The sequence below is a fragment of the Chiloscyllium plagiosum genome, chromosome 18 (genome assembly GCF_004010195.1).
Source record: "Chiloscyllium plagiosum isolate BGI_BamShark_2017 chromosome 18, ASM401019v2, whole genome shotgun sequence".
NCBI classification, from domain to species: domain Eukaryota; kingdom Metazoa; phylum Chordata; class Chondrichthyes; order Orectolobiformes; family Hemiscylliidae; genus Chiloscyllium; species Chiloscyllium plagiosum.
The window spans coordinates 47,419,566-47,446,772 of record NC_057727.1 but is presented as its reverse complement, the minus strand read 5'-3'; the positions used below and the strand labels follow the sequence as shown (position 1 = coordinate 47,446,772).

General features: G+C 41.6%; 1 protein-coding gene across 2 annotated transcripts in view; it reads left to right on the top strand.

Moving 5' to 3' along the window:
- shq1 (SHQ1, H/ACA ribonucleoprotein assembly factor) overlaps nt 1-27,207 on the top strand; it is a 136,266-nt gene that overhangs the window by 49,444 nt on the left and 59,615 nt on the right. For both annotated transcript variants that reach the window (XM_043708353.1, XM_043708354.1), the window contains exons 7-10: nt 289-425; nt 18,588-18,742; nt 19,381-19,434; nt 23,121-23,244. In XM_043708353.1, coding sequence (XP_043564288.1) covers nt 289-425; nt 18,588-18,742; nt 19,381-19,434; nt 23,121-23,244 — 470 coding nt within the window. The remainder of the gene's footprint in view (nt 1-288; nt 426-18,587; nt 18,743-19,380; nt 19,435-23,120; nt 23,245-27,207) is intronic.

The following is a 27,207-nucleotide window of genomic DNA, read 5'->3' as shown; positions in this document are numbered from 1 at the left end:
CACTAGTGGAATCGAACTGGGGTCCCTGGCGCTGTGAGGCAGCAGTGCGAACCACTGAGCCAGCTTACTGCCTGAAGGGAGTGGAGAATGTAGGCATTGTTTTTAAAATCAAATTTTCCTAATGGGTTTAGTAAGTTAATTGTACTAAAATAATCTTGTGACAAATAAATAACAGAATCTTGAGTTGAGGGGGGGAAAAAGTGTACCAAATGTTTTAATTCTTTAGTCAGGTTGGGTTTGCTGGTAGAGAAATACTGTTAAGATGCTGTGACTGTCTTTGACCTTCAGTGCTGACTTGTTTGAGGATGACGCCATTCAGGACTTGCTGAAGTATAAACCTTGGTGGGCAGGCATGCAGAAGAGAAAAGAAGCAAAGAAAACCCGGAGTGAACAACATTCGATGGAGGAGACAGAAAGTCGATTTGGTGAGTGAGTGGACGATGATTACTGTCATCTAACTGACAAACTGATCACTATGTCTTGATAATCATAAAATCCCTATAGGCCAAACAAGTCCACATTGATCCTCCAAAGAGTAGGAGAAAGTGAGGTCTGCAGATGCGGTCTGCAGAAGTGGAGGAGATGCGGTGGAGGGCACCGTCGACCACGTCGGGGGGGAAATTGCGGTCCTTGAAGAAGGCCATCTGTGTTGTTGTACGTATTTTGAACTGGTCCTCCTGGGAGCAGATGCGGCGGAGATGAAGGTGGAGGGCACCGTCGACCACGTCGGGGGGGAAATTGCGGTCCTTGAAGAAGGAGGCCATCTGTGTTGTACGTATTTTGAACTGGTCCTCCTGGGAGCAGATGCGGCGGAGACGAAGGAATTGGGAGAATGGGATGGCGTTTTTACAGGGGGCAGGATGGGAGGAGGTGTAGTCCAGGTAGCTGTGGGAGTCGGTTGGTTTGTAGTAGATGTCCGTGTTGATTCGGTCGCCTGAGATAGAAACAGAAAGGTCTAGGAAGGGGAGGGAGGAGTCCGAGACTGTCCAGGTGAATTTGAGGTCGGGGTGGAAGGTGTTAGTGTAGTGGATGAACTGTTCAACCTCCTCGTGGGAGCACGAGGTAGCGCCGATACAGTCATCAATGTAGCGAAGAAAAAGATGTAAGGTCGGTCGAGCTGTGGACAGTGCTGAAGGATATTGCTGCTTACAGAGGGACATAGATAAGCTGCAGAGTTGGGCTGAAAGGTGGCAAATGGAGTTTAATGCAGAAAAGTGTGAGGTGATTCATTTTGGAAGAAGTAACAGTAATACAGAGTACTGGGGTAATGGTAAGGTTCTTGCAGTGTGGATGAGCAGAAAGATCTCCGTGTCCATGTACATAGATCCCTGAAAGTTGCCACCCAGGTTAATAGGATTGTTAAGAAGGCATATGAACCATGGGGTTATGTTGCAGCTGTAGGAAACTATGGTGTGGCCGCACTTGGAGTATTGCGTACAGTTCTGGTTACCACATTATAGGAAGGATGTGTAAGTTTTGGAAAAGATGCAGAGGAGATTTATGAGGATATTGTCTGGTATGGAAGGAAGGTCTTCTGAGGAAAGACTGAGTGACCTGAGGCTGTTTTCGTTAGAAGGAAGAGGTTGAGAGGTGACTTAATAGAGATGTGAAAGATGATCAGAGGATTAGATAGTGTTAGCAGAGAGAGACGTTTTCCTCGGATAGTGATGGCTAGCATGAGAGGACATAGCTTTAAATTGAGCGGTGATAGATATAGGACAGATGTCAGAGGGGTAGTTTCTTTACTCAGAGAGTAGTAATGGCGTGAAACTCCCTGCCTGCAACTGTAGTAGACTCACCGACTTTAATGTCTTTTTAAATGGCCATTGGATAAACATATGGATGATAATGCAACAATGCAGGTTAGTTCAGCTTCAGGCTGGTTTCACAGGTCAGCACAACATTGAGGGTCAGAGAGCCTGGACTGTGCTGTAATGTTCTGTGTTCTTTGAAAGCAAGATAATATTTCGAGTCTGGCGATTCTTCATCAGAACTGTTAACAGCTCAGGAAAGGTGGTAATATATTGAAGTGACGTTTGTGGGAAGGGGTTGGTCTTGCACAAGGTGACTTACTTGCCGATTTACTTCCTCCAACCTCAGTATCCAAGGCCTCAGGCACACCTTCCAGGTGAAGCAGCAGCTTACCTGCACTTCTCTCAACTCATTTATTTCATTCACTGCTCAGAATGTGGTCTCCTGTATATCGGGGGAGATGAAACACAGATTTGATGACCGCTTTGCTGAACACCTACACTCTGTCTGTAAAACATGACCCAGAGTTTCCCACTGCCTCCACTTCAACACACCACTGTGTTCCTACACCAACATTTCTGTCCCAGATCTGTTGCAGTGTTCCTTAACGCAAGTTCAAAGAACAACACTTCATTTTCCACTTGGGCCTGCTGAACACTCTCTGCTCATTCCTGAAGAAGGGCCTGTGCCCGAAACGTCGAATCTCCTGTTCCCTGGATGCTGCCTGACCTGCTGTGCTGTTCCAGCAATAAAGTTTCAACCTCCAAAGAGTAGCCCACCCAGACCCATTCTCCCACCCTGTTACTCTACCTTTACCCCTGACTAATGCACCGAACCTATACATCCCTGAACACTATGGACAACTTAGCATGGCCAATTCACTTAACCTGCACATCTTTGGATTGTGGGAGGAAACCGGAGCACCCAGAGCAAACCCCAGCAGACATGGGGAGAATGTGCAAACTTCACACACAGTGTCGCCTAAGACTGGAATCGAACCTGGGACCCTGGTGCTGTGAGGCATCAGTACTAACCACTGAGCCACGATGCCGCCCACTATTTATTTACTTCCTTTTGTATGACACAACATATGCTCTGGTAGAGGTTCAACTCGATTAGCATCCAAACAATAGGTCAGAAATTATGGAGTAAGCTCACTCTAAATATGTGTAAACCCACATCAAAAGCATTCAGTTACAAATGTCACTCGAAACAATTTGTTGCAGCACCCAGTTAAGCATATTGATCAATCTCAAAATTATATCCATCAAAATTGCATCATTAGTTTCAAAATCTTGGCACGTCAAATTGTAATTAATTACTCTTAATAGAAATGCTCCTGAGCAAAGTGATCATTTCAAGCCCTAGGCTGTAACCTTCCTTGTGAAATGGCTTACAACATTATACAACAGATGGTTTTGAAGTAAGCAATCTGTTACATATGTACTGCTGATTTATTTCTCTAATTATTGAATCTCTCCTTCCAAGAAAATCTCTTAAATAGGCTGTGATGATTGCAGAAAAAATAAGTTGCATTATTGTAGTAACATCCGCTGTTTTATCCCTGTGAAAGGATTTAAATTACTTAAGAGTTGGAGAGTGGAATATCAACTAGGATTAACGCAGAACAAAGAAAATTATAGCACAGGAACAGGTCCTTTGGCCTTCCAAGCCTGCGCCGATCCAGATCCTTTATCTAAATCTGCTGCCTCTTTTCTAAGGATCTGTATCCCTTTTCTCCCTGCTCATTCATGTATCTGTCTAAATACATCTTTAATGGTGCAAATCTTCCCATCCCTACACTTCCACTGGCAACGTGTTCCAGGCACGCACCACCCTCCATGTGAAGAACCTTCCACACATATCTCCCCTAAACTTTTCCTCTCTCACTTTGAACTAGTGACCCCTAGTAATGAAGCCTTCCACTCTGGGGGGGGGGGAAACAGGGAAAAGCTTCTTGCTATCAATCCTGCCAACACCTCTCATGATTTTGTAAGTCTCAATCAGATCACCCCTCAACCTCTATCTTTCCAATGAAAGTAATCCTAATCCATTCAATCTGTCCTCGTAGCTAGCTAGCACCCTCCATACCAGGCAACATCCTAGTGAACCTCCTCTGCACCCTCTCCAAAGGTCACAAATCAATCTGTTTTGTATTTTAAAGCATTCATCACAAAATCTTTTATTAACACTTTGCAAAATGGTGAGTGAAATAGATACAAATGAACATATGTTAGACATTTCGTAATGAAAGACATAAGAGAAAACCTTTTGAGAATTTTGATTTTAAACTAGTGGCATATGATTTCTCGCTTATTTTTGTAAATGGGTTTAAAAATTGATTACGCTGATTCCCCCCACCCCCCCACCCCCCCCAAATCATTAGATTTAAACAACTGCATACCTCCTGGAGGCTTTAATGGAACTTTCTTTACACTGAGGGATTACGGCTGGAGAGAGAAATCTTCAAATCTTTAGCTGAATTGAGGATCTTTTTAATTCAAAAGCTTTGGGCAAGTTTAAAGAAACCTAACTAGGCTAGTTTTTTTTTTCTTTGTTTTTAAAACCAAACTTGAGGCCTTGAGTTTGTGTTTCAGTAAAAGAATGCCATGTTAAGTTAATAAACAAACAAAATTTGATCTATCAAGCCAGATGCAAGTGTAGTCTCTTTTAGAAACTGGAGATTTTTCAGAGTTATAAAGGAAAATGTTCCCCCAGTGGAACCATATAGTTTGTGAAACTTCAAAACCAGGCGTGTTTGGTTACAACTCTGAAGAGTATTGGAAGACTCAAAATCTAAGCTCTTAATTTTGATTGTGGAAAAGGCCTCACAGCTCATAGACCAGAATTAAAAAGAAGCAGTTAAGGTAAACCTACAGATGTGATAGGAACGAATTTCCCTGGATTTTTGAGTAACGGTAATATGATGGTGGGTATGGGGAGTTGATGGAATTTTGTTCAGCCAAGTGCTTTTAAATCTTTCAGCTCTTCAACTGTACATACTAATTTATTTTATTTACTTTGTGTCATAAACTTCTTTCTTATCGTTAAAACTAAGTTTTCAGCCTCGCATGCTAATCTTTCAGTGAAAATTTTCAAAGGAACAAATTATGATCAATCAAGTCAGATTTCATTCTGGGATTTTATTTTTTCAATAATAACATCGGTGGGGTGAAGAGCAGTTTAGCATTGGCATGTTTGTCCACATGTTAACGGGCGGCACGGTGGCACAGTGGTTAGCACTGCTGCCTCACAGCGCCAGAATTCTGGGATTTTATTTTTTCAATAATAACATCGGTGGGGTGAAGAGCAGTTTAGCATTGGCATGTTTGTCCACATCATTGCAAGTTACTGGCATTTTGGCTTTACATTTAGATAGTTATTTGATGACAGTGGCTAGCAATCTATTAAAGTTACTTCTTTCTCCAAGCATATAACTTCAAACATAACTGCAATTCTGAAAAGTAAGCTGCACATATAAATTGAGGGTTTTTAAAGAAGCAAAATTTGTGAACTGGACAAAACTGCACTCCTTTTTGCTCATTGAGAAGTCCACGCAGTAATAAATCAACAACAGCTTGTGTTGAAGGCACTATGTATAAAATCATTGAACCCCTACAGTGTGGAAACAGGCCATTAGGCCCAACAAGTCCACACTGACCCTCCAAAGAGTAAACCACCCAAACCCATTTCCCCTACCCTATATTTACCCCTGACTAATGCACCTAACCTGTACATCCCTGAACGCTATAGGCAATTTAGCATGGCCAATTCACCTAACTTGCACACCTTTGGATTGTGGGAGGAAATTGGAGCACCCTGAGGAAACCCACGCAGACACAGGGAGAATGTACAAACTCCATGCAGACAGTTGCCCAAGGCTGGAATCGAACTCCGGTCCCTGGCGCTGTGCAGCAGCAGTGCTAACCACTGAGCCACCATGCCGCCGTATAATTGTAACAAATAGTCCCAAGGCACTTAACCAAATTCTGTTTGCAACTCACGGAAGGTATTAACATAGATGCCTGTAAGTTTGTTTTGGTGGGGGTGGGGGTGGGGGGGGAGAAAGGTGAACAAAGTGGCTTGTGTAATGCATCTTGATGGCTGTGTTTATTGTTGTGCAAATGAATGGTGATGGCTTTATTTTTTTAAGCTGTCATGAATTTGCAAGAATTGGTCTTGATGTTAAACTCAGCATTGTACAAGTTGGGGTTCCATTCAGCAGCCGTTTACAAAGCACAGGCTGTTGTGGCTGAACTAACTGTTCAATGTGTGTATTAGGTCTGCTTTTTTTTTAAAAGAAGCTGATTTTTTTTGGTTGAGTATGTGAGTGGAGTAAACATGGCTGGGTTCAGTAAATTGAATTCACTGCTGCAAAAGAGATGACATTCCACTGCAGCAGAATCTTAAGGATGTCTGCCGCCTTCACTTCATTGCTGGTGAACCAGGGAAGAATCTCATATTTCTTTGTTAATGTTCTGAGCTACGGTATCTTGAAATAATTCGACAGGCATGCAGCAGCTGGTGAAGGTTTAAGTGCTTGAGCTGACATGCATTACTCTGAGTAAATTGTTTAAGATCTGAATAAACTGCAGCCTTTTCAGAGCACAGTTATCCTTCACAGTTGCTGCCTGCTGGAGACCAAATGTTGTCTAAGTCATTTCAAAGGACTGTTTCTGCTGGATGTCTGAGGGAAATGCACACGATCTGTCAGGCCTGAGCCTGACGTGCTTCCTTTGACTGAGCAGATCTGCCCCTGTAGATTCAGTACAAAGACTTGATACTTTTGCATGGATACTTCTAAATGGATTCCTGTCGTAGTGGTATTATCGCACCTCACTGGGGTGGAGCACTAGAAAGAGAGCCCTGTTACTCCTTCCTGGAGTCATCACGAAATGGTGCCAGCTCATAGCAACTTGTACACAATTTACTGTATTTTCATAAATACATGTAACAATAAATTACTGAAACTTTTATATAATCTTTCATTTTAGTATGTACAAGTTCCCAATTTATGTGTTGGTGTAGACCAGTTTTCTCTACTTGACAAGAATTGCTATTTCTTAAAATAGATTCTCGCTACAAGAATTACAAACTATTGCCACGTGATTCTAGGTTAAAACTCTAGGCCTGTTATAAAACTCCCCTGAAACACATACACAAACGTGAATAAACATTGGTGTTATGTATGAAGGTAAAAGGAAAACTAGGCAGACAGTTTAATAGCCCTTGTCCCCTCCGTTCACTGAAATGATCCTGTTGTTTCCCAGGTCTTGCTGATCTTCAACCTTCTCCAGGTACTTTTTTTCACGTCCTTTTCAGGGGACACTGAGAAACTGCGTCACCAATCATTAGTCTCTGATTTCTTATTTAAAAGTAGTACCTTTGAGCAAACTGTGGGAGAAGTTAGCTGGCTCGCCTTATTATTGTAGAGTTAAAAATCACACAACACCAGGTTATAGTCCAACAGGTTTAATTGGAAGCACTAGCTTTTGGAGCACTGCTCCTTCATCAGGTGGTTCATCAGGTGACAGCATAAATCAGGTCATTCGGCCCATCAAATCCAGACCGACACTCTAAGGAGCATCCCACCCTCCTACTGTATCCCTGTTACCCTACGTTTCCCATAGCTAATCCACATTCCTGGATAATATGGGCAGTTTAGCATGGCCAATCCACTTAACTTAATCATGAAAATGGCAGCTAACTAATTAAAATCTCTGGTTCACTAACCTGTTTTCTTTAATGGGTAAGCCCTGCATTTGATGCAGTGTCATTCACTGTAATGTTTGATCTTTACTGCCTCAAACGACCTAAAGCTGCTCCAGAATAATTCAGCATGTTCAATAATTATGGCCTTGCCAGCAACTTGCACTTCCCAAGAATGAATCTATCCAGGAGTCAAATGGAAGAAAAATGGAGTGCAGATAACTTTGCTGATATTTGTGTTTTGACTATGGGGCTTTTTTTTCTTCCCAATACTCTTCAACTGTTGTAACTTCACATTCAGAAGCCCTGTACTTTAAGTGGCTTTAGGTTTCTCCCAGGCAGTAGACTTTTAATGTTTTTCTTTGACTTCACTTTTGGGATGTGGTCCAGTTTTATTGCCAGTTCCTAATTGCCCTTCAGAAGGTGGTGGTGAGCTGCCTTCTTGAACCTCTGCATCTGGATGCTTTAGATATACCCACAATGCCAAAAGGGAGGGAATTCCTGGAGTTTAACCCAAGAAACAGCAATATATTTCCAAGTCTGTATACACTGTTGCTACTGAATTTCAGTGGTGGAGAGACTGAACATTTGTGGATATGCTGCCAAACAAGTAGGCTGCTTTGTCTTGGATGGTGTCAGGCTTCTTGAATGTTGCTGGAGCTGCATCCATTTAGGTAGGTAGGGTGTATTCCATCACACTTCTGACTTGCATCTTGTCGATGATGGACAGGCTGTGGGGAGTCAGGAAGTGTGTTACTCACCACAGTACTCCGAGCAATGGCATTTATGTCGCACGAATGTTACTTTCCACTTCTCAGCCCAAACTGGAATATTGTCCAGATTTTTTGCATTTGAACATGGATTGCTTTAGTATCTGAAGAGTTGTAAATGGTGCTGAATACTGTGCGATCATTGGTAAAAATCCCTGCTTCTGACCTTACAATACAGGGAAGGTTATTGATGAAGCACCTGAAGATGATTGGGTCTATAACAGTACCCAGAGGACCTCCTGTAGAGATGTCTTGGACCACATAAACTGATCTCCAACAGTCATAACCATCGTTCTATATCATAGAATCCCTACAGTGTGGAAATAGGCCCTTTTGACCCAATAAGCCCACACTGACCCTCTGAAGAGTGATCCTCCAAGACCCATTCCCCATCACTCTACATTCACCCCTGACTAATGCACCTAACCTACACATCAATGAATACTAGGGACAATTTAGCATGGCCAGTTCACCTAACCTGAACGTCTTTGGATTGTGAGAGGAAACCAGAGCACCCGGAGGAAACCCGTGCAGACACGGGGAGAATGTGGAACTCCACACACACACACAGTTGCCCTGGGCTGAAATCGAACCCGGGTCCCTGGCACTCTGAGATTGCAGTGCTAGCCACTGTGTGCAGGGTATAACTCAAACCAGCAAAGAGTTTGCTCCATGATGCCCATTCACTTCAGTTTTGCTAGGGCTCCTTGATGCCACATTCTATGAAATGCACTGTGGCTCTCACCTCACCTCTGCAATTCAGGTCTTTTGCCCGTGTTTGAGGTAAGGCTGTAATGAGGTCAGGAACCGAGAGGCCCTGGCGGAATCCAAACTAGACGTCACTGAACAGGTTAGTGCTGAGCAGGTACTGCTTAACAGCACTGTTGATGATACTTTCCATCACTTTACTAATGATTGAGAGAAGTCTGATGGGGCAATAATTGACTGACTGGTTAGGATGTGATCTACATTTTTTCATACCTGGGCAATTTTCCACATTGTTGAATAGATACCAGTGTTGGAACTATACTGGAAGTGTTTGGCTTGGGGAGTGGCAAGTTCTGCAGCACAAGTCTTCAGTACAGTTGCTGGAATGTTGTTGGGGCCACAGCCTTTGGAGTATCCAGTGCTTCCAACTGTTTGATATCATGTGGAGTGAATTGAATAGGCTGAAGACTGTTCTCTGTAATTCTGGGGACCCCTGGAATATGCTGAGATGGTGCAACCTCTTGGCAGTTCTGTCCGAAGATTGCTGCAGCCTTAGCTTTTGCAGTGATATGCGAGCCCATCATTTGAGGGTGAGGATCTTCTGTGGTGGTGCCTCCTCCAGTGAGTTTTGAATTGTCCACCACCATTCACGACTGAAGTGCCTGGACTGCAGAACTTAGATTTGACCCGGTGGTTGTAGGATTGAGTAGCTCTATCATTTGCTGCATATGCTATTTGCCACGCAAGTAGTCCCCTGTTTGGTCACTTCACCAGGTTGAGACCTTATTTTTTAGGTATGCCTGGTGCATTTTCCATTTAAACCAAGGTTGATACCCTGGCTCGATGGTAATGGGTGAGTGAATGATATGCTGGGCCATGGGGTTGCAAATTATATTGGAGTACAGTTCTACTGCTGTTGATGGCCCACTGTACCTTATGGATGCTCAGTCTTGAGTTTCTGGATCCGTTCAAAGTCTGTGCCATTTAGCACAGTGATAGTGCTGCACAACATGATGGATTGTGAAGTGCAGTGGGAGGTTCTGTTTATTTCCAGATCCATTCATATTGTACACGTTTCTGATTCTGATCTAGATGCCATAGTTTGCAGTGAGTTGAAGTTTTAAAAGGTTGCAAGAAAGGAGAGTGGCCAGGAGCCCATTGGAATAGTAGAGATAAATCTGACAAATCCGATTCTAGCTTAGATACTTGAAGGCAACCTATAGCAACGGTACATGATAGAATGGTAATTGCATTAGAACTATGGGTAATTAGCATTCTCCAATTAACTAAGTCTTCATGAGAAATTGTGCCTTACATTTAATAGAATTATATCTGATTTAGATTCATGGGTTCTCTAGGAAAAAAGAATTATATGTGCTTAATTTTTTCAGTAGCTGTGGTGTGACTGAGTACGTGAGATCTGAACAAATGATTTTAAACTGGAGAGCCTTGTACCTGGGTTGTTTTACCACTGAGAGATTTATGGTGTCTGTAATTACTCGACTAATCAAAAGGCATCGAATTGATGAAACATTGCTTATGATGTAAAACAATTTGAGCTCAACAAAATTGATGCATTTATCCCCTGCTTTGCAAGTTTAGACTGAAATGCGAATCTCTCATGTATATTTTTGTCTGTTCGATTTGAAATGGCAAGGATTTATGAAAATTTGCTTTGTTAGCTCTGTACAAGCAAGCAGGAGGAGTGGAACAGTGGAAACCCTGAGCTTGTGGAACAGTTTGCATTAAAATGCTATAATTGAAGTGATGACATAGCTGTGAACTTGTGCACAACAGCCAAAGAATGGGCACTGTCATAAACACCTGATCAAGTACATTATGGAATAAGCAACTCTTTAGCGTTAAAATGATGATCCACCATTATTTCTAATATGATTACGGAAGCAGGTTTTTGGGGGTTAGTTAAAAAGAAAATTCAGACTAGATGTCAGGAAACTCCTCATCATGTCAAGAGAGATTAACATTGAACTGGATCCCAAAAGTAATAGTCAGATTGGATATTTAATTCGTGATTGAATACTTTAGTGATAGAAATTAAATAATGATTTTGATGGGCTGTAATAAAATTGACTAACTTTCCTTCCTTTATTTCTCTTATTTAGATTAGATTAGATTCCCTACAGTGTGGAAACAGGGCATTCGGCCCAACAAGTCCACACCGACCCTCCGAAGAGTAAGCCACCTAGACCCATTCCCCCTATTTACCCCTGACTAATGTACCTAACACTATGGGCAATTGAGCATGGCCAATTCACCTGATCTGCACATCTTTGGACTGTGGAAGGAAACTGGAGCACCCAGAAAAAACCCATACAGACACGGGGAGAATGTGAAAATTCCACCCAGACGGTCACCCAAGGCTCGAATTGAACCCGCGTCCCTGGTGCTGTGAGGCAGCAATGCTAACGACTGAGCCACCATGCTTCCCACAATTATTTCCACAAAAAAAAGTTTTGAATATGTTTTAATGATAATGTGAAACGGTGGGGGCTTTTAGAAAGTGATCAGGACGTGACTGAGGAATCTGAACTGTGTTCTCTTGCAACAAGCAAAATAGCTCTCTTTGACTTGTCTCTGAGTAACAAAGTGAGTTAAGTATTCTTAAAACTTTGTATTGGGCCATTGTTATCGCAATTGAATGCAATCTAATATAACTAGAGGGATAAATATAAGGCAAAACCATTTGTTTACAAAAATGAATAGAGTGAAATGAAAGAGAACTTTGGTGCAGGTGAAAGGGAAAGTTGTCCCATTGAGTATTAGGTAAAGGAATATTTAACCAGGAGATGGTAGGTCCTTAAGTGGAGGAAAAAAAGGATTATATTGATGGACTAAATTTGAAATTTTAAAATGTGACTATTGCTTGCAGCATTGATAATTAATCCTGGACCAAATAAGTTAAAAATCACACAACACTGGGCTATAGTCCAACAGGTTTATTTGGAAGCACTAGCTTTCGGAGCACTGCTCCATCATCAGGTGGTTGACGAAGGAGCAACGCTCCGAAAGCTAGTGCTTCCAAATAAGCCTGTTGGACTATAGCTTGGTGTTGTGAGAATTTTAACTTGGTACACTCAGTCCAACACCAGCACCTCCAAATCATGGACCAAATAAAGAAGTCAAAATGCAAAGGTTTATATAATATATTCAAGGATGTGACGGAAACTTTAAAAAGAACGTCAAAGCCACTCAGAATTAAAGCCAATGCTGGTGAAATTCAGCACATCTGGCAGCATCTGTGGAGGGAGAAACAAAGTTTCTTTCAGAACTGAAGAGGCGGGAGAGTTATTTTTATTCACTTGTGGGATGTGGGCATCACTGGCTGGCCAGCATTTATTGCCCATCCCTAGTTGCCCTTGAGAAGGTGGTGGTGAGCTGTCTTCTTCAAACGCTGTAGTCCATATGCTATACATAGCCACACAGAAGGAATTCAATGATTTTTGACCCAGCGACAGTGAAAGAACGGTGATATGTTTCCAAGTCAGGATGATGGGTGGCTTGGAGGGGAGCTTGCAGGTGGTCTTTTTTTTTTTTTGCTTTAGTTAAAGGAGGAAGTGGGACAAGATGATAGAGAAAAACAGATACTGTGAGAGGTGGGCAGACCTTCAAGATCGGCATTCCTGATCCCAGCTGCTGTTGCTGTTGGATAATTCTGATCCCAGAATGAAATCTGGCTTGATAGGTCGTTTTGTTTTAAACATAGAATTCTTTCACTGAAGCATAAACGATTAACGCTGCATATTTGGTTTCAATAATAAAACAGCATCTATTACACAAGAGAAATGTTTTAAAGTAAAATAAAACCAATTAAGCTATCTAAATATTTTAAATTTGGAGATTTCAAAAACTTAGCCAAACGAACGACCCAGTACCATCACTTCATTTTACTGTTGATCAAAATCCAGAGACATTTTCCTTTCCTAATTAAATTTGCAGGTTGACCTCTTAGAGTCATAGAGATGTACAACATGGAAACAGACCCTTTGATCCAACCCATCTATGTCGACCAGATATCCCAACCCAATCTAGTCCCACCTGCCAGCACCTTGCCTATATCCCTCCAAACCCTTCCTATTCATATACCTATCCAAATGCCTCTTAAATGTTGCAACTGTGCCAGCCTCCACCACTTCCTCTGGCAGTTCATTCCATGCATGTACCACCCTCTGCGTGAAAAGGTTGCCCCTTAGGTCTCTCTTTTATATCTTTCTCCTCTCACCCTAAACCTATGCTCTCTAGTTCTGGACTCCTCGACCCCAGGGAAAAGACTTTGTCTATTTATCTTATCCATGCCCCTCATGATTTTGTAAACCTGTATAAGGTCACCCCTCAGCCTGCGACACTTCTCTTCACAGTTCCAGTCCTGTGAGCTGTGAGACCTTTTTTCTCTTGGTCACTCTCTCAGCTGAGAGCTTTGACTTTTCAGTCTCTTAATCTGCAGAGTTCCACCAGAAGACTCCTGGTCTACATCTTTTCATAAACTGCAACCCTTAGGTTGAGGTAACTTATTCCCTTAACTTCTCTCAACAAATTTATTTCTCTTTGAGAAACCATTCTCCTATCGGATTTCAGTCGTGTCTCCTTTGAACTGAATCAAAAAGCTTTCCTGTCCCTGGAGTTTTCTAAGCTAAAAATCAGTCTTTGATTATTCTAAAGTCAACATATTTCAGTATTTTCTCTATCCCCGTTGTAAAACCTCTCAATACAAATAAACTTCAATTAATCCTGCAGGAGCTCTCCAGTCATTTGTTCTTTGATTCAAACTGTCTTACTGTCATGGTTCCAAATAGACTGACCTAGTTGCTTATTTGCGACAAAAGCAGAAATTGCTGGAAAAACTCAGTAGGTTTGGCAGGATCTGTATAGAGAAAGCAAAATTTAATATTTCAGTTTCTGTGACCCTTCTGCAAACCAGACCTGAAGTTTCATTATCAATAATCCTAGACAGTACAGGTCAGGTGAATTGGCCATGTTAAATTGCCCGTAGTGTTAGGTGTATTTGTCAGAGGGAAATGGGTCTGGGTGGGTTACTCTTTGGAGGGTCGGTGTGGAATTGTTGGGCCAAAGGACCTGTTTCCACACTGTAGGGAATCTAATCATTTTTGGACTGTGGGAAGAAACTGGAGCATCCGGAGGAAACCCACGCAGACACTGGGAGAATGTGCAAACTCCACACAGACAGTCGCCCGAGGCTGGAATCAAACCTGGGACCCTGGTGCTGTGAGGCAGCAGTGCTAACCACTATGCCATCATGCCTCCCTGTTCATCTCATTGGAAGCACTTCCAGTTGTTCTGTTTTTAGAGGAGAGAGAATGCTGCAAGTATTGCCTATCACCAGGTGCTGTACTTCTGGGAATGGGGCTAGACTCTAACAACAGTTGCGCTCTCTCAAGTGGCTGCCTCACACTCCTCCTCGTCTTCCTTTGTCATTCAATAGCAAGTAACTTGCCTCCTGTCATCCCTCTACTGTTCACCCTCTCTATATCACAAAATACTGTGCTATAAAACTCCTTTAACAGCACTTTATGAATCTGCAATCTATACCAACTAGAAGGATAACAACAATGGATGAGTAAGAATGCCACTCTCTGCAAGCCACTCCCGATCCTAAATCATTTATATTATCATTACCCCTCTGTCGGTGGATCAAAAACTGGAACTGGCTCCTTACCAGCACTGTTTGGACTCCCACTGTAAGCATTACAGCAGTTCAAGAAAGCACCTCATTGGCACTTTCTCCGGGGCAGCAAATGTTGACCTTTCTAGCGATGCCCGCATCCCACAGACATGTAAAGGAAAAGGTGGAAGTTATGCATGTAGTTCCAAGACACATAGAAGTTGGGATTGTAGGTCTACAAGGGAGTTCCTAGGAACAGGCCCCTCAGGCCTGTTCCATCATTCAGTGAGATCATGGCTGATCTGTGGCCGAACTACATATAGCTGCCTTTGGCCTAAATCTCTTACTATCTTTGCCTAACAAAAATGAATTTATCTCCGATTTAAACTCAGCAACTAATCCTGCATCCAGTGCCATTTGTGGAAGATGGTTCCTAAACTCTACCGCTCTTTGTGTATTGAAGCACTTCCTAATATCTGTCGTGGGTGGTCTGACCCAATCCTCAGACTGTGCCCCTGAATTCTGGAATCCCCAATCCCACGTGCACGTTGTGCTGCTGCCTAGTCTCCTGAATGGGGAGTGGACTTAGCAAGTCCTCACTGTTTCAATCCCATTGAACTGATTTTGGGTGGGGTGGGTGGAAAACCGTAGGAGGCTTCAGCAATGCTGCAGCTCCCTTTCTGCTCAGAAACAAACCTTGAGACAGGGAGAGGGAGCAAGTCAGGCAGAGCAAGGAAAAAAGGAAACTTCAGAAAACTCTGAGCTCCAGAGGAGAGGCATTGAATCAATTAACCGGATAATCAATTACCGAATGAAATACTGCCCGCTCATCACGTTCAGTTAATCAAGGTTCCTCTATATCCTTTGAGTTGCTTGATAAGAGCAGAAATTCAACTGTAAATTCCATCAGCAATATAAATTGTTCTTGCAGAATCAGTTGTTAGGGGTAAAATAATTGGTTTACTTTTCTTTTTGAGAGCATTGAATGCATGCTGTGCAGTCATAGAAATGTACTGTAGGAGTTTGACTGTTCCTTTGTTTAGTGTGTGTGTGTGTGTGTGTGTATTTGTTCTCTGAAGCATGCAATCAGCCAGCTTTGAAAAAAATGCCATCTGACAGGATCGTGAAATCTGCAGTGGACCAGCATCTATATAGAAGTTGTAGGAGCATTGAGGATCACTAAGAACAAGGGTGTTCCTGATTGTTAAAACCCCCAAAACAAGAAAACAGTTTAATCCACAATGGAATTGAACAGTACGCAGTTGAGAGGAATATCAGGAAAATTGTGGGTCATTTTAGGTTCCCCTGTAAATTGTGTAGTTTGGTGAAAGCTGAAATACGAAGGAGAATTCTAGTATATTCCAGAGGACTGTCCCACATCTTTGAGTTGGTCCCAGAAGGAGTGAATAAACCTTTAAGGTTCTTGTAGTGTTTAATGGAATAATAATTTTGGAGGTTGAGGGGCAAGAAGAGTAAATAGTGGGACTGCATTTTTAATACAAGTCTTCATAAACTATAGCTTTAAGATTATGTGGTTTCTGCTTAACATTTTCTTCATAGATACAATAAAGTTTGTTTTGTATAAAAATGTGAAATCTTATGGTGTTGCTCTGTTCAGTTATTGAGGTCTTCTCTTTAAACATCAGTAATCTGCAACAAGATCCTAAAAATACAAAGTTGCAACCTGGAAACCTGCATTTTACAGCAGGGTGCAGTAGTCACTCGAAGTAAAACATGGGTCAGTCCTGTGACTCTTTCAGCATGGTTTAATGTGGTGACTTTGTGCTATTTATAGGCGTGGTTTCTCATGTTTGAGAAGAGTATGTTTTTAGTTTCTGACAACATTGTTTGCTGTTCTCGCTTGCAATTGTGCATACTGCACTGCTTCTGAGACTTTTCGGTCTGTTATCTTGTTGGTTATCAAGCTTTTCCTTGACTTTGAGTAGCACATCTTTTAGTCTTTTCTAACTGGTATTTTTGTTGGCTTGCTTAATAAGAAATAAGGGCTATCAATACAGCCCATTCAGTTAGATTGTGGATGGTCTTCAATTTTAACTTGATATTCCTGCCCTTTCCTTGTATTGTTTATATTTTTGATATGTATAAATATTGATTTCAGTCTTGAATATACTGTGTGACTGAGCCTCCACTCATGAACTCTTGGCAGCGTCTCATCGCTTTTTCTAATAATGTGGATAACCTCACATTTCTCCACGTTGTATTCTGTCTACCAAATTTTTGCCCCCTCACTTGGCCTCTCGAAATCTCTTTGAATCATCTTTGTATCATCCTCACGACTCCCACGAAGGTTTGTGTCATCCCCAAACTAGGGATAATTACATTTGATCCCAATTCCAGATCAATGATATAGTTTGTGTATAGTTGGGCTTCAGTTCTGATCCTTGTGATATCCCAGTAATTTGCCAGTCTGAAACAATTCCTGTATAGTTTTCAACCTGTTAAACAGTTCATGCCAATACATTTCTTCAGTCCCATGTACTGTGTTTGTTTACTAACTCCATGTATGGTAGCTTATCAAAAACATTCTCCTAATCTAAGTACTTAACATGCACTGGTTCTGTCTCATATGTTTTCTAGTTATAATTTCATAAATGATTTTCATGAATCATGTTGACTCTGCCTAGTCCTGCCATTATTTTCTAAATGTTGTATTATCACATCCTTCATTCTAGATTCTCATATGTTCACTATAGTTGACATTAGGCTAACAGGTAGGTATTTCCCTGCTTTCTCTCTTTCCCACCTTTCTTAATTGTCGGGTCACATTTGCCATCTTCCTGTCTGAAGGCACCATTCCAGACATACAATAGAATTTTGAAAGGTAATTTCAATGTTTTAATTGAGAGGCAGATAAATGGATGATTGTCAACCACTTGAGTGATTTTTCTGCATTTATGTTTTCCAAATGTGATTTTTATATCTTAAATGTGGCACTGACTGAACATTATCCTATCTTTGCAATTCACTAAGGTGAGCTAAGATTCATTTTGTCTTTTCTTCAAGAAAGGACATAGAAACCTACAGCTCAGAAGGAAGCCATTTGATCTATCATGCCTATGTCAGCTGCCTGAAAGCTGTTGAACTTATCCCCACACACCAGTCTTTTCCACATAACTTTGCAAATCCATTTTCTGAAAAAGCAAATCCAGTCACCTTTTGACCTGTGGAACCAACTGTCACCACCCCTTTGAGTTGTGTGCTCCTGATCATCTATTAATTATATGGTACATACCCTGCTGATGAGGGGTGGATGATTTAACACAGAGACTGCACCCCCATACGGAGGAGGGGAACTGAGGCTAGGAGTGGGAGGTTGAGGGATTTAGGGTCTGGATAGTGAGTGACACTGGGATAGGCTGCTACACCCTGCAGTGCCACCTGTGGATAGGCGTCCATTTTCTTTTAGTTTTGTGCACTACTTGGAGGTCCTGTTCATAGGATACTCTGCCCTCTCTAAATAGTGGTCACCCATTGCTCTAGTACATGCTGGCCGCTCTGACTCCTAGTGAAAGAAGTCTTCATTTTGACATTCTCATCCTTGCTTTCAGCTCTTTCCATACTCTGTAATCTCCCCCAACAATCACCCCTCTGAGAGAAGTGCGTTCCTCCAGTTCTGATCTCTGGGGCATCCCTGACTCTAATTACTCCACCATTGATGGCTGTACCTCAGCTGCCTATGCCCTCAACTCTCCAGTTTCTTGTATAACTTTCTCCGACACTCTACCTCAAATTCCTCCTCAATAAAGAATCTGCTAATATCTCCTCAAACAGCTTTGTACTCTATCTTGCTTCAGAATACCTCTGAAGCACCTTGGAACATTTGTATTATCTAGTATGTGCTATGTAAGGATATGTTGTTGTTGATGAAACTTCACTGAACATTTTTTACATTAAAATGTAATTGAAACAAGTACCTTCTAAAACATTTAGATGTTTTTAAAGCTGGTTCAGAAGTGTTTAAAAAAAACAGAAACCTCTCTTGCCCTCAGTTGAATTTTCTGAAGATGAAAAGGAACACTTGCGAAACTTCACCAATAAGAATTACCTGCTGGATAAAAAAGCATGCCACAATGCTTACCTCTGCCTGCTTGACATTATCCTTGCATATGCCTATGAAGTCCGCATCACTGAAGGAGAAACCAATGTAAGTTCACCTGTAAATTCATACAGTTCCTTTTTTAAAAGAAAAGGACATGTTTGAGCTTGTTAGTGAGAACAATATCAGTCCTGGGGAGCAATGTCACTTTCTAATATCTGTTACCTGTAATTAACATTGCGTAGTGAATCAAACACAAGACCAGTCAGTTTACCAGCCACTTGTTTATCAAGTTCTTTATAGAATTCTATTGCCTTTAATTTTCAGTTTTAATTAAGTTCTTCATTGTGTAAAGACAACTTCAGTGCTTTACTCAAGCAGTTGATTGCAGCTATGTCTTACAATTCCAAGCACGACGCTTAATTGTATTTTTCACATTTGAGCCGTTTTTATGTGCTGCATGGCTGAGAGTTTATTTTGACCCATTTATATTCTCTACATAGGCCTCCCACAGGTTTTGGGGGCAGAGAGAGGGTACTTTGCTCATTCTGAGCTGGATTAATCTTCCAGAATGAAATAGTTGTTCTTTCTGTGCTGCCTGTCTATCTGCAGCTTGCTGCCACTCTCAATCTGACAACTGGTATAAAAGTAAATGACTCTACTGTTAATGTACCAGTCGATGATGACTTTGTTAATGATGTCTTTAAAGTGAGCCTTCACTTATGTAATTGTTTTTTTTTCCCTAGACTGAATCCTCGTGGAACATCCGGAAACTGAGTGGGACACTGTGTTGGCTGGATGTAAGAGAAATGCCTTTTTATGCCATTTGTGTTGCCTCCTATATAGTCTTGGGCAAATCAGTCAATTTAAGAGCTCTCAGCTGTCTCCAGCAACGAAATAGATGTTCAGTCATCAAAGCTTATCTCTCTAGAACATTAACTCTGCAATTGTGGATATAAGGGCCTAAATAGGTACCAAGTTGCTACGAGTCATTGATTGACTGGAGTGACAGATGGCAAATGCCTCTTTAGCTGTTGGATAAAAGCCATTAGAGAGTCAGTGAAGATTGATAATGCTTCAGTTATCTAGTGTACGATGCTGATATGGGAGAATTTCTCAAAACCATGAAAGGCAAAGTTATAGCCCCTGTTCAATTGCCTGTTTGCTCAGCTTTTGAATTAGGTGGGCTAAGCACTTTGAATATTTTGAAGTTTACACAGTGGGCCTTTCTCTGCCAGAAAAAAACTAGTTTTTCCAGTGTTTTCCTCTTTATCTTAAGGCAATGATATTCCTCGGGTGTGTGTCCAAGGTTTTCATGTCTTCCTTTGTCTTGCTGATTGTTACCAGACTCTCTGACTGTGTCAGCCTACATTTTAGTTATTTCCTGCTATCCATAAATGAGATGAAATTTACTGAGTATGAAGGAAGGGTCGGTGCCCTGATGTGCATCAGACTGGTCTGGTCTAGAGTAACAAATCCCCTACAACCAACATTCTGTGGGTTAATAGATAAAAACCGAAAGAACTGGAAGCCAAAACAGAAGTTGCTGGAAAAGCTCAGCAGGTCTGGCAGAGTCTGTGAGGAGGAATCAGAGTTCACGTTTCAGGTCCTTCCTCCGTTCTGAGAAAGAGTCACCAGACCCAAAACGTTAACTCTGACTTCTCCAGTGGGTTGAAGTTGATCAAAAGCTGAACTGAACAGCCATAAAAATACTGCAGGCAGAGCAGGCCAGAGACTAGGAATTCTGCAACACCCAGCTTGCTTTCTGTCTCCGGCGCACGTCCAACAGCAACAAGTGCCACGTCGGCTCTGAGATAGAATAGTCTCCACTTTGCTAGTTGGACGGGGCTCCAACAACACTCGAGCTCAAATCATTCAAAACACAACAACTTGTTTGGCGCCATACCCGACACCGTCAACATTTGACACCGTCAACATTTGACACCGTCAACATTTGACACCGTCAAGATTCACTCCCTTCACCTTCACCACCACCATCACCACCGCCACACAGTGAGCAGTGCATACCATCCACGAGATGCACTGCATCAATTCACCAAGGTTCCTCTGTGTGCACTTTTAAAACTCTCAGCCATGACTGGGGCGGCACGGTGGCACAGTGGTAAGTACTGCTGCCTCACAGCGGCAGAGACCCGGGTTCAATTCCCGCGTCAGGCAACTGTCTGTGTGGAGTTTGCACATTCTCCAGTTTCCTCCCACAGTCCAAAAATGTGCAGGTCAGGTGAATTGGCCATGCTAAATTGCCCGCAGTGTGAGATGTAGGGGAATGGGTCTGGGTGGGTTGCTCTTCAGAGGGTTGGTGTGGGCTTGTTGGGCTGAAGGGCCTGTTTCCGCACTGTAAGTAATCTAATCTAATCTGTAATCTCATGACTACCTAAGGACAAGCTCAGCAGATATTCGGGGAAACCACCACCTGCACGTTCCCCTCTGAGCCATTCTGATTTGGAAATATATCACTGATCCTTGACTGTCAGCTGGTCACACATCCTAAATGCACTGTGGATGTCCTTACACCTCAATAACTGAAGCTGTACAGGATGGCAGCTCTCCAGCATCTTGAGGGAAGTTGGGGATTGGTAATAAACACCAGCCTCACCAACAACACCTACATATTAGCAGCAAACAATAAAATTAGGTCTGAATGAGAATTTCAGCAGCAGATGAACTGAGGTGGGTAAAGTTAGACAATGTTATGAATGTGGAACTCTTGATAGGAGAGCAAATAGGTATTAACATGGTCATGCCCTTCTCTCTCTTATGGTTGATATTTTTGCACTTTTCAGGAAAAACAAATCAGCAGTTGATGAACAATAAGCTGTCTCATTTTTCACTCTCTTTCTTATTGCATTGGAATCCCTGCTCAATGTCATGGCTGTTTCGGCTGAAATCACCAATGACTCTTGGACTGGGGATAGACTGGATAATTTGAGTTTGCTTGAGTCTGGCTCACCAAACTATACATGCCCAAAATGAAATCAAAGGCTTCATCTAATTTGAAAATTGACACATGGCTTACTGTTTTGTATGGAAGTTTGTAAAGTCATAAGGTGTACAGGTAAAGTTAATGGGAGCTGTCTTTTCCCTCGGGTGGCTGATCCCGTGATGCGGGTACATAATTTCAAGTGAAAGGAGAAAGATTTAAAAAAGACATGAGGCAAATGTTTCACACAGAGTGGTTCGTGTGTGGAAGGAGCTTCCTGAGGAAGTGGTACATGTGGGCACAGTTACAATGTTCAAAAGACATATAGATATGTACATGAATAGGAAAGGTTTGAGGGATATGGGCCAGAAGCTGGCAGGTGGGGCTAGTTTATTTTTGGATTAGTTTTGGCATCGACTGGTTGGGCTGAAGAGTCTATCCCCATGCTGTGTGACTCTGCAACTCTATTAGAAAGTTTAGTGCTCTGCAGGTGGTTCCCTGAATTTATTGAATTCAAAAGTTTGTGGAGAATGGACTGTTATTGATTGAGTCTTTTCTTCATGGGAGTATGATTGTGGTTTGTAACTTCATTGAATGAATGTTGGGAGCAATTGATACAAACCCACAATCCATTACATTGTAAGCCAGCAGTGTAACCCTTCACTAAAAGAACAGGCCGAAGCATACATCCTTTCTCAATAAGAGTATACCAACCCCACCCCTAGTCCCACCTCTTTGATTAAGTCTTTGTATTGACAATACAAATGGTTGTTTGAAAATGCTTCTGGATAGGTTGAGTGAGAAGGTTCATAGTCTGTGATAATTATCTTCGCAGGGTAAAGTGACGAGTTCAAAAATTCCAAACAAATCCAAGATTATCATCCAAGTTGAAATCTCCTCCATATGTGCAACGCTGAATCTGAATAATTGTTGGATGGAACAAACAGTGTAACCCAGAGTTGTTACTTTTCAGTGCACATGTTTGAACTTTGAATGAATTGATATTGGGTGTTTACAGAGCTCTGTTCAAAGAATAGAATCATAGAGTCCCGACAGTGTGGAAGCAAACCATTCAGCCCACCGAGTCCACACCGACCTTCCGAAGAGCATTCCACCCTACCTACCCCCCTATCCTATCCCTATCACTCTATATTTCCCATGGCTAAACCACATAGCTTGCACACCCCTGGAAACTATGGGGCAATATAGCACGGCCAGTCCATCTAACCTGCACATCTTTGGAGGAAACCAGAGCACCCGGAGGAACCCCACACAGACATGGGGACAATGTGCAAACTCCACACACAGTCACCTGAGGATGGAGTCAAACCTGGGTCCCTGGTGCTGTGAGGCAGCAGTGCTAACCACTGTGCCGTGCTTAATATCCTGTGTAGTTTCATTATTCTCAGTTATAAACTGCTGTTGCGAGAAGAATCTTTTGCATTTACCTTGGCTGCAATAAAATCACTGGCAGATTTCTTTTTGAATGAAAATAAATAAAATAAGTTATTCTTTGAAACGAATGATCTCATTTTTGTTTAACAGACTTACCATTCTCTTCAAGAAGTTGCTGTGTCCTTCTGCAGAAGAGTTTTGTGTTATCCCTTTTACAGACATTTCCACTTAGCTCTGAAAGCTATTGAGGATGCAGTCTTAATACTTCAGCTGGGTAAGAACCATTTATAAAACTGAAATAATGTTAAGAATTTGCCTTTACAAGTTAGTCATCAAAGACGCTGCTCAGTTATTAATCCTGCAGTGAAGCAAAATAGACTGCATAGTGATATATCTGTTGAACTAAAGTCTAGGATCAATCAGTCCCACTTAAGTTGAATGAGATGTAATATCTTCCATTAAGCATTACAAAGACAGAAACTATCATCTGTTGGGTGGAGCCAAGAACTGCCTCCTTAGCCTCAGAGAACCAGACTCTTTGCAATTTTGACACCCTATTTGAGCCCAACTTACGCCTCTGATCCCTTGCTTATACTTTTACCCCATTGCTATTTCCATCCTGAAGTTCCTAATATCTTGTTCATGCCATTGTCCTCTACACACCCAACTATTCCAGTACAATAAAAGCAAGACGTGTAGATGCTGGAAATCGGAAACAAAAACAAATTTGGTGGGGAAACTCCGGGTCAGCTGAAGGGTTACAATGTTGACTCATGCTTTCTCCTCACAGACTTGTTGAGCGTCTCCAGTGATTTCGGCTCTCATTTCAGTTATTTTCAGTGTTTCCCAACCACCGTCCTTAATTTAAACTAAAGTTATCCAACTCTTTGAAGAATTGAATATGTGCAGTAAGGTCCACCTATCTGCCAACAGGACAGTGGCTTCCCAAAGCATCGCTCATGTTTCAATGTCTCATGGCTTCAACCTTTTCTCTGCTACTTCCTCCATTCAGACAACTCCAACCAAGCTCCATGTTCCTCCCAATTTATTATGCATTTCCCCACCCCATCCTTTTATCCCACTATTCACAATACTACCTTCTCCTGCATCAGCACCATCCTCTGATATTCCTGTACTCTTTTGCTGCCGTATTCTCATTAAATCCCTTCTCCACACAATCCATGTTGGTCACCTTCCTAACATCTTTTATTGGGCTACAGTCCTCATTTATTTTCTGATTATGCTGTGCAAAGTTCATGAGATTTGTTTGTCGTTAAACTATTTGTGGAATCCACTTAGATGATCAGTGGGGCAACTCCATGAACAAGTTAGCAAATGGATGTTGGAAACCGTTGCATAGTTGGACAAATGTGAATTAATTTTTCAGAACATTTAGTAAATGAGGCATGTAGAGAATGGTCCTTAGTACTGAATATGGAGTGCGGGTACTTTGAGATTAATAAGATTGAGTCAAATTAACACAAAAAATTGAGTTTAACATTTTTAAATAGTGAAGAACTATGTGAGGTTGCTAGGTCCATAATTCACTGAGTGCTGATGCAAATTTGAAAAACATCGACCAAGATATGGTATGTAAACATGAAAAGTTATCATAGACTCTGCATAATGTAAAAAGAGCCTCAGAATTTAATCCAATGGAAGAAAATATTCTATTTTGTTTGTTTTTATTTAGTGTGCCTGATAATGGACAAATGTCCCATTTTTCAGCCGTGTGGTGGAAATCATGGTTATATGCTCAATGATTCCTCTTGGTGTTGGCAGTGTAGAAACCATTTGTTACAAAGATTCTTTGGCCACATTATCTCAGCTGCATTTGAAAGATGAAATCATGGTCAATTAAGAAAATGTTTTGTACATGTATTTTGTACATGGCATTCCTGATGAAGGGCTTTTGCCTGAAATGTCGATTTTCCTGCTCCTCGTATGCTGCCTGACCTGCTGTGCTTTTCCAGCACCACACTAATCTAGACGCTAATTATTGTAATTTGAGTCAGTGGCACATTGGTTCCATGTAAATTATTGCAATGTCTTTGTTTTCAAGCTCTCGCTGAACTTCTGTTTTGGGTAATAAGCAAGATGCATTATTGAAAATATTTGGTTTCATTTTGGAATATTATGTTATAACATGTGGATTATATTGAAGATTAAAAATGTAGCCATTTGGTTTCACTTTAAACTGAGTTGGAGATTTTTTACTTTCTTTTTGTTCATTGTCTTTGTTGACTTATAACACTGCTTGAATCTGTGATAAAAACAGAAATTGCTGGAAAATCTCAACAGATATGGCAGCATCTCTGAAAAGAAAACAGAGTTAACATTTTGGGTTCGGTGACCCTGAATAGGTGAATCTGTGATCCTGTTGAGATGTTCCTAGGAGTAAATAAGCCGGGAGATTGTAATGGATTTGAGGAATTATATACCGATAACTGCTTGGGCATGGAACTGTTCTCTGAACAGCTGCCAAAAAACATAGTCTATTGTGCTTAAACAAAGACCTCCATTCGCTGTGTGTATAGAGAATGGAAATGGGTGTTGTTTAGTGTTGGGTAATTCTGTAGAGTGGAGGAGTGCAGCTGAGGAATAATATTGCACCTACGTCTGAGTGGACTGTGGCATGTGATGGTCAGCAATACCTTTGCTATGTAAAAGGAACTGGCTTCTGGAGGATGAATGGGTGTGGAAGGCATAATGTAAAGACAAAACTGGATTAAGACTGTTGGATTGGTTGAAACTAGCATCTTGTATTGTTTAGAATCATTATTTTTCTTGTACAGTCTGCTTATTTAGTTATTGGTTATTTGTTTTATTGAAATTTGTACAGTAAATGTTCTTATCATGTTTCTGTTTGAATCCTGGAGTCCTGCTTATTCTCTTAACCTTGGTTTTTCCAGGCATTGTATTCTTTACATTCATCTACTCTGTCACTCTAGATCCAAACAAATGTCCAGTATTCTTATACCTGAGCATACAAAGCCATGCATCTGAAACAAATGTTTGTAGAGGATAATGGAGGTTGTATGAATTATCATTAGGGCGGCACGGTTGCTCAGTGGTTAGCACTGCTGCCTCACAGCACCAGGGACCCATGTTCCATTCCCACCTCGAGCGACTGTCTGTGTGGAGTTTGCACATTCTCCCCGTGTCTGTGTGGGTTTTCTCTGGGTGCTCCAGTTTCCTCCCACAATCCAAAGATGTGCAGGTCAGGTGAATTGGCCATGTTAAATTACCCATAGTGTCATGTGCATTAGTCAGGGGTAAATGTGGGGTAGGGGAATGGGTCTGGGTGGGATACTCTTTGGAGGGTCGGTGTGTACTTGTTGGGCCGAAGGGACTGTTTCCATACTGGAGAGAATCTAGTCATAAAGACAACTTTGATCTGATGATTGAAGAGCACCCTCTACAGCAACAGTTTCACTTCCCACGTCAGTTGTCTTCACAGCTCCTTTGACTTGGTGCCAAAGACCATTGAATTATGTCAGGGTTGTGCTTTCTGCGCATAATATTAAAGTTGGACCAACACCTTACCTATGTACAAACGTTTGACGTAGATGTAACATACAGAATTGTAGACAACAAGCTTATCCCAGAAGGAGGCAATCTGTGGCCAAGTTTCAATCCACTCCTTTCTCCTCCGCCCTTCAGTATGCTGTTTTCTTTCCCCTCCCCCACTTCATTTTAACCTTTTCTCTAAATACTAGCTGATCTTATTCTAAAGCAGTACTTCAATATGGCCTCAAAAACAATTATGGCATGTGCATGCTCAGTAGTTTTAAAATGTTTTTGTGAGGGTAATTGATTCGTTGATTTGCTCCAAACCTGGTGAAAGGCAAGTAGGTTAGCTGCTTCACCTCTGGCAGTAACAACTAAGCTATGCACTAGAGGAGCTTAAAAGTTAGGAGTTTTGAGTTCTCCATCCCCGTGGCAGAATGGTTCCGGTTATCTGTATAGTCACTTAGTGGTATTGAGGATGAAATTTGTCTCATCGTTGCCATAAGCTGTTAAAGAAAGAACTTAGAAAATGTATGATATATAGCTCTTAAGTCCTTGAGAAAACCTGCAGTGTTTCATAAGAATATGAAAGGTGGGAATAGCTGTAGACCACTTGGCCTGTGGAGCCAGTTCAGGTGCTACAGGGAACTAAAAATGGACTTGTGTTCAGATTGCTAAACAAGCTACAAATTGAGTCAGTATAGTACAATGAACTACAGTCTACCAT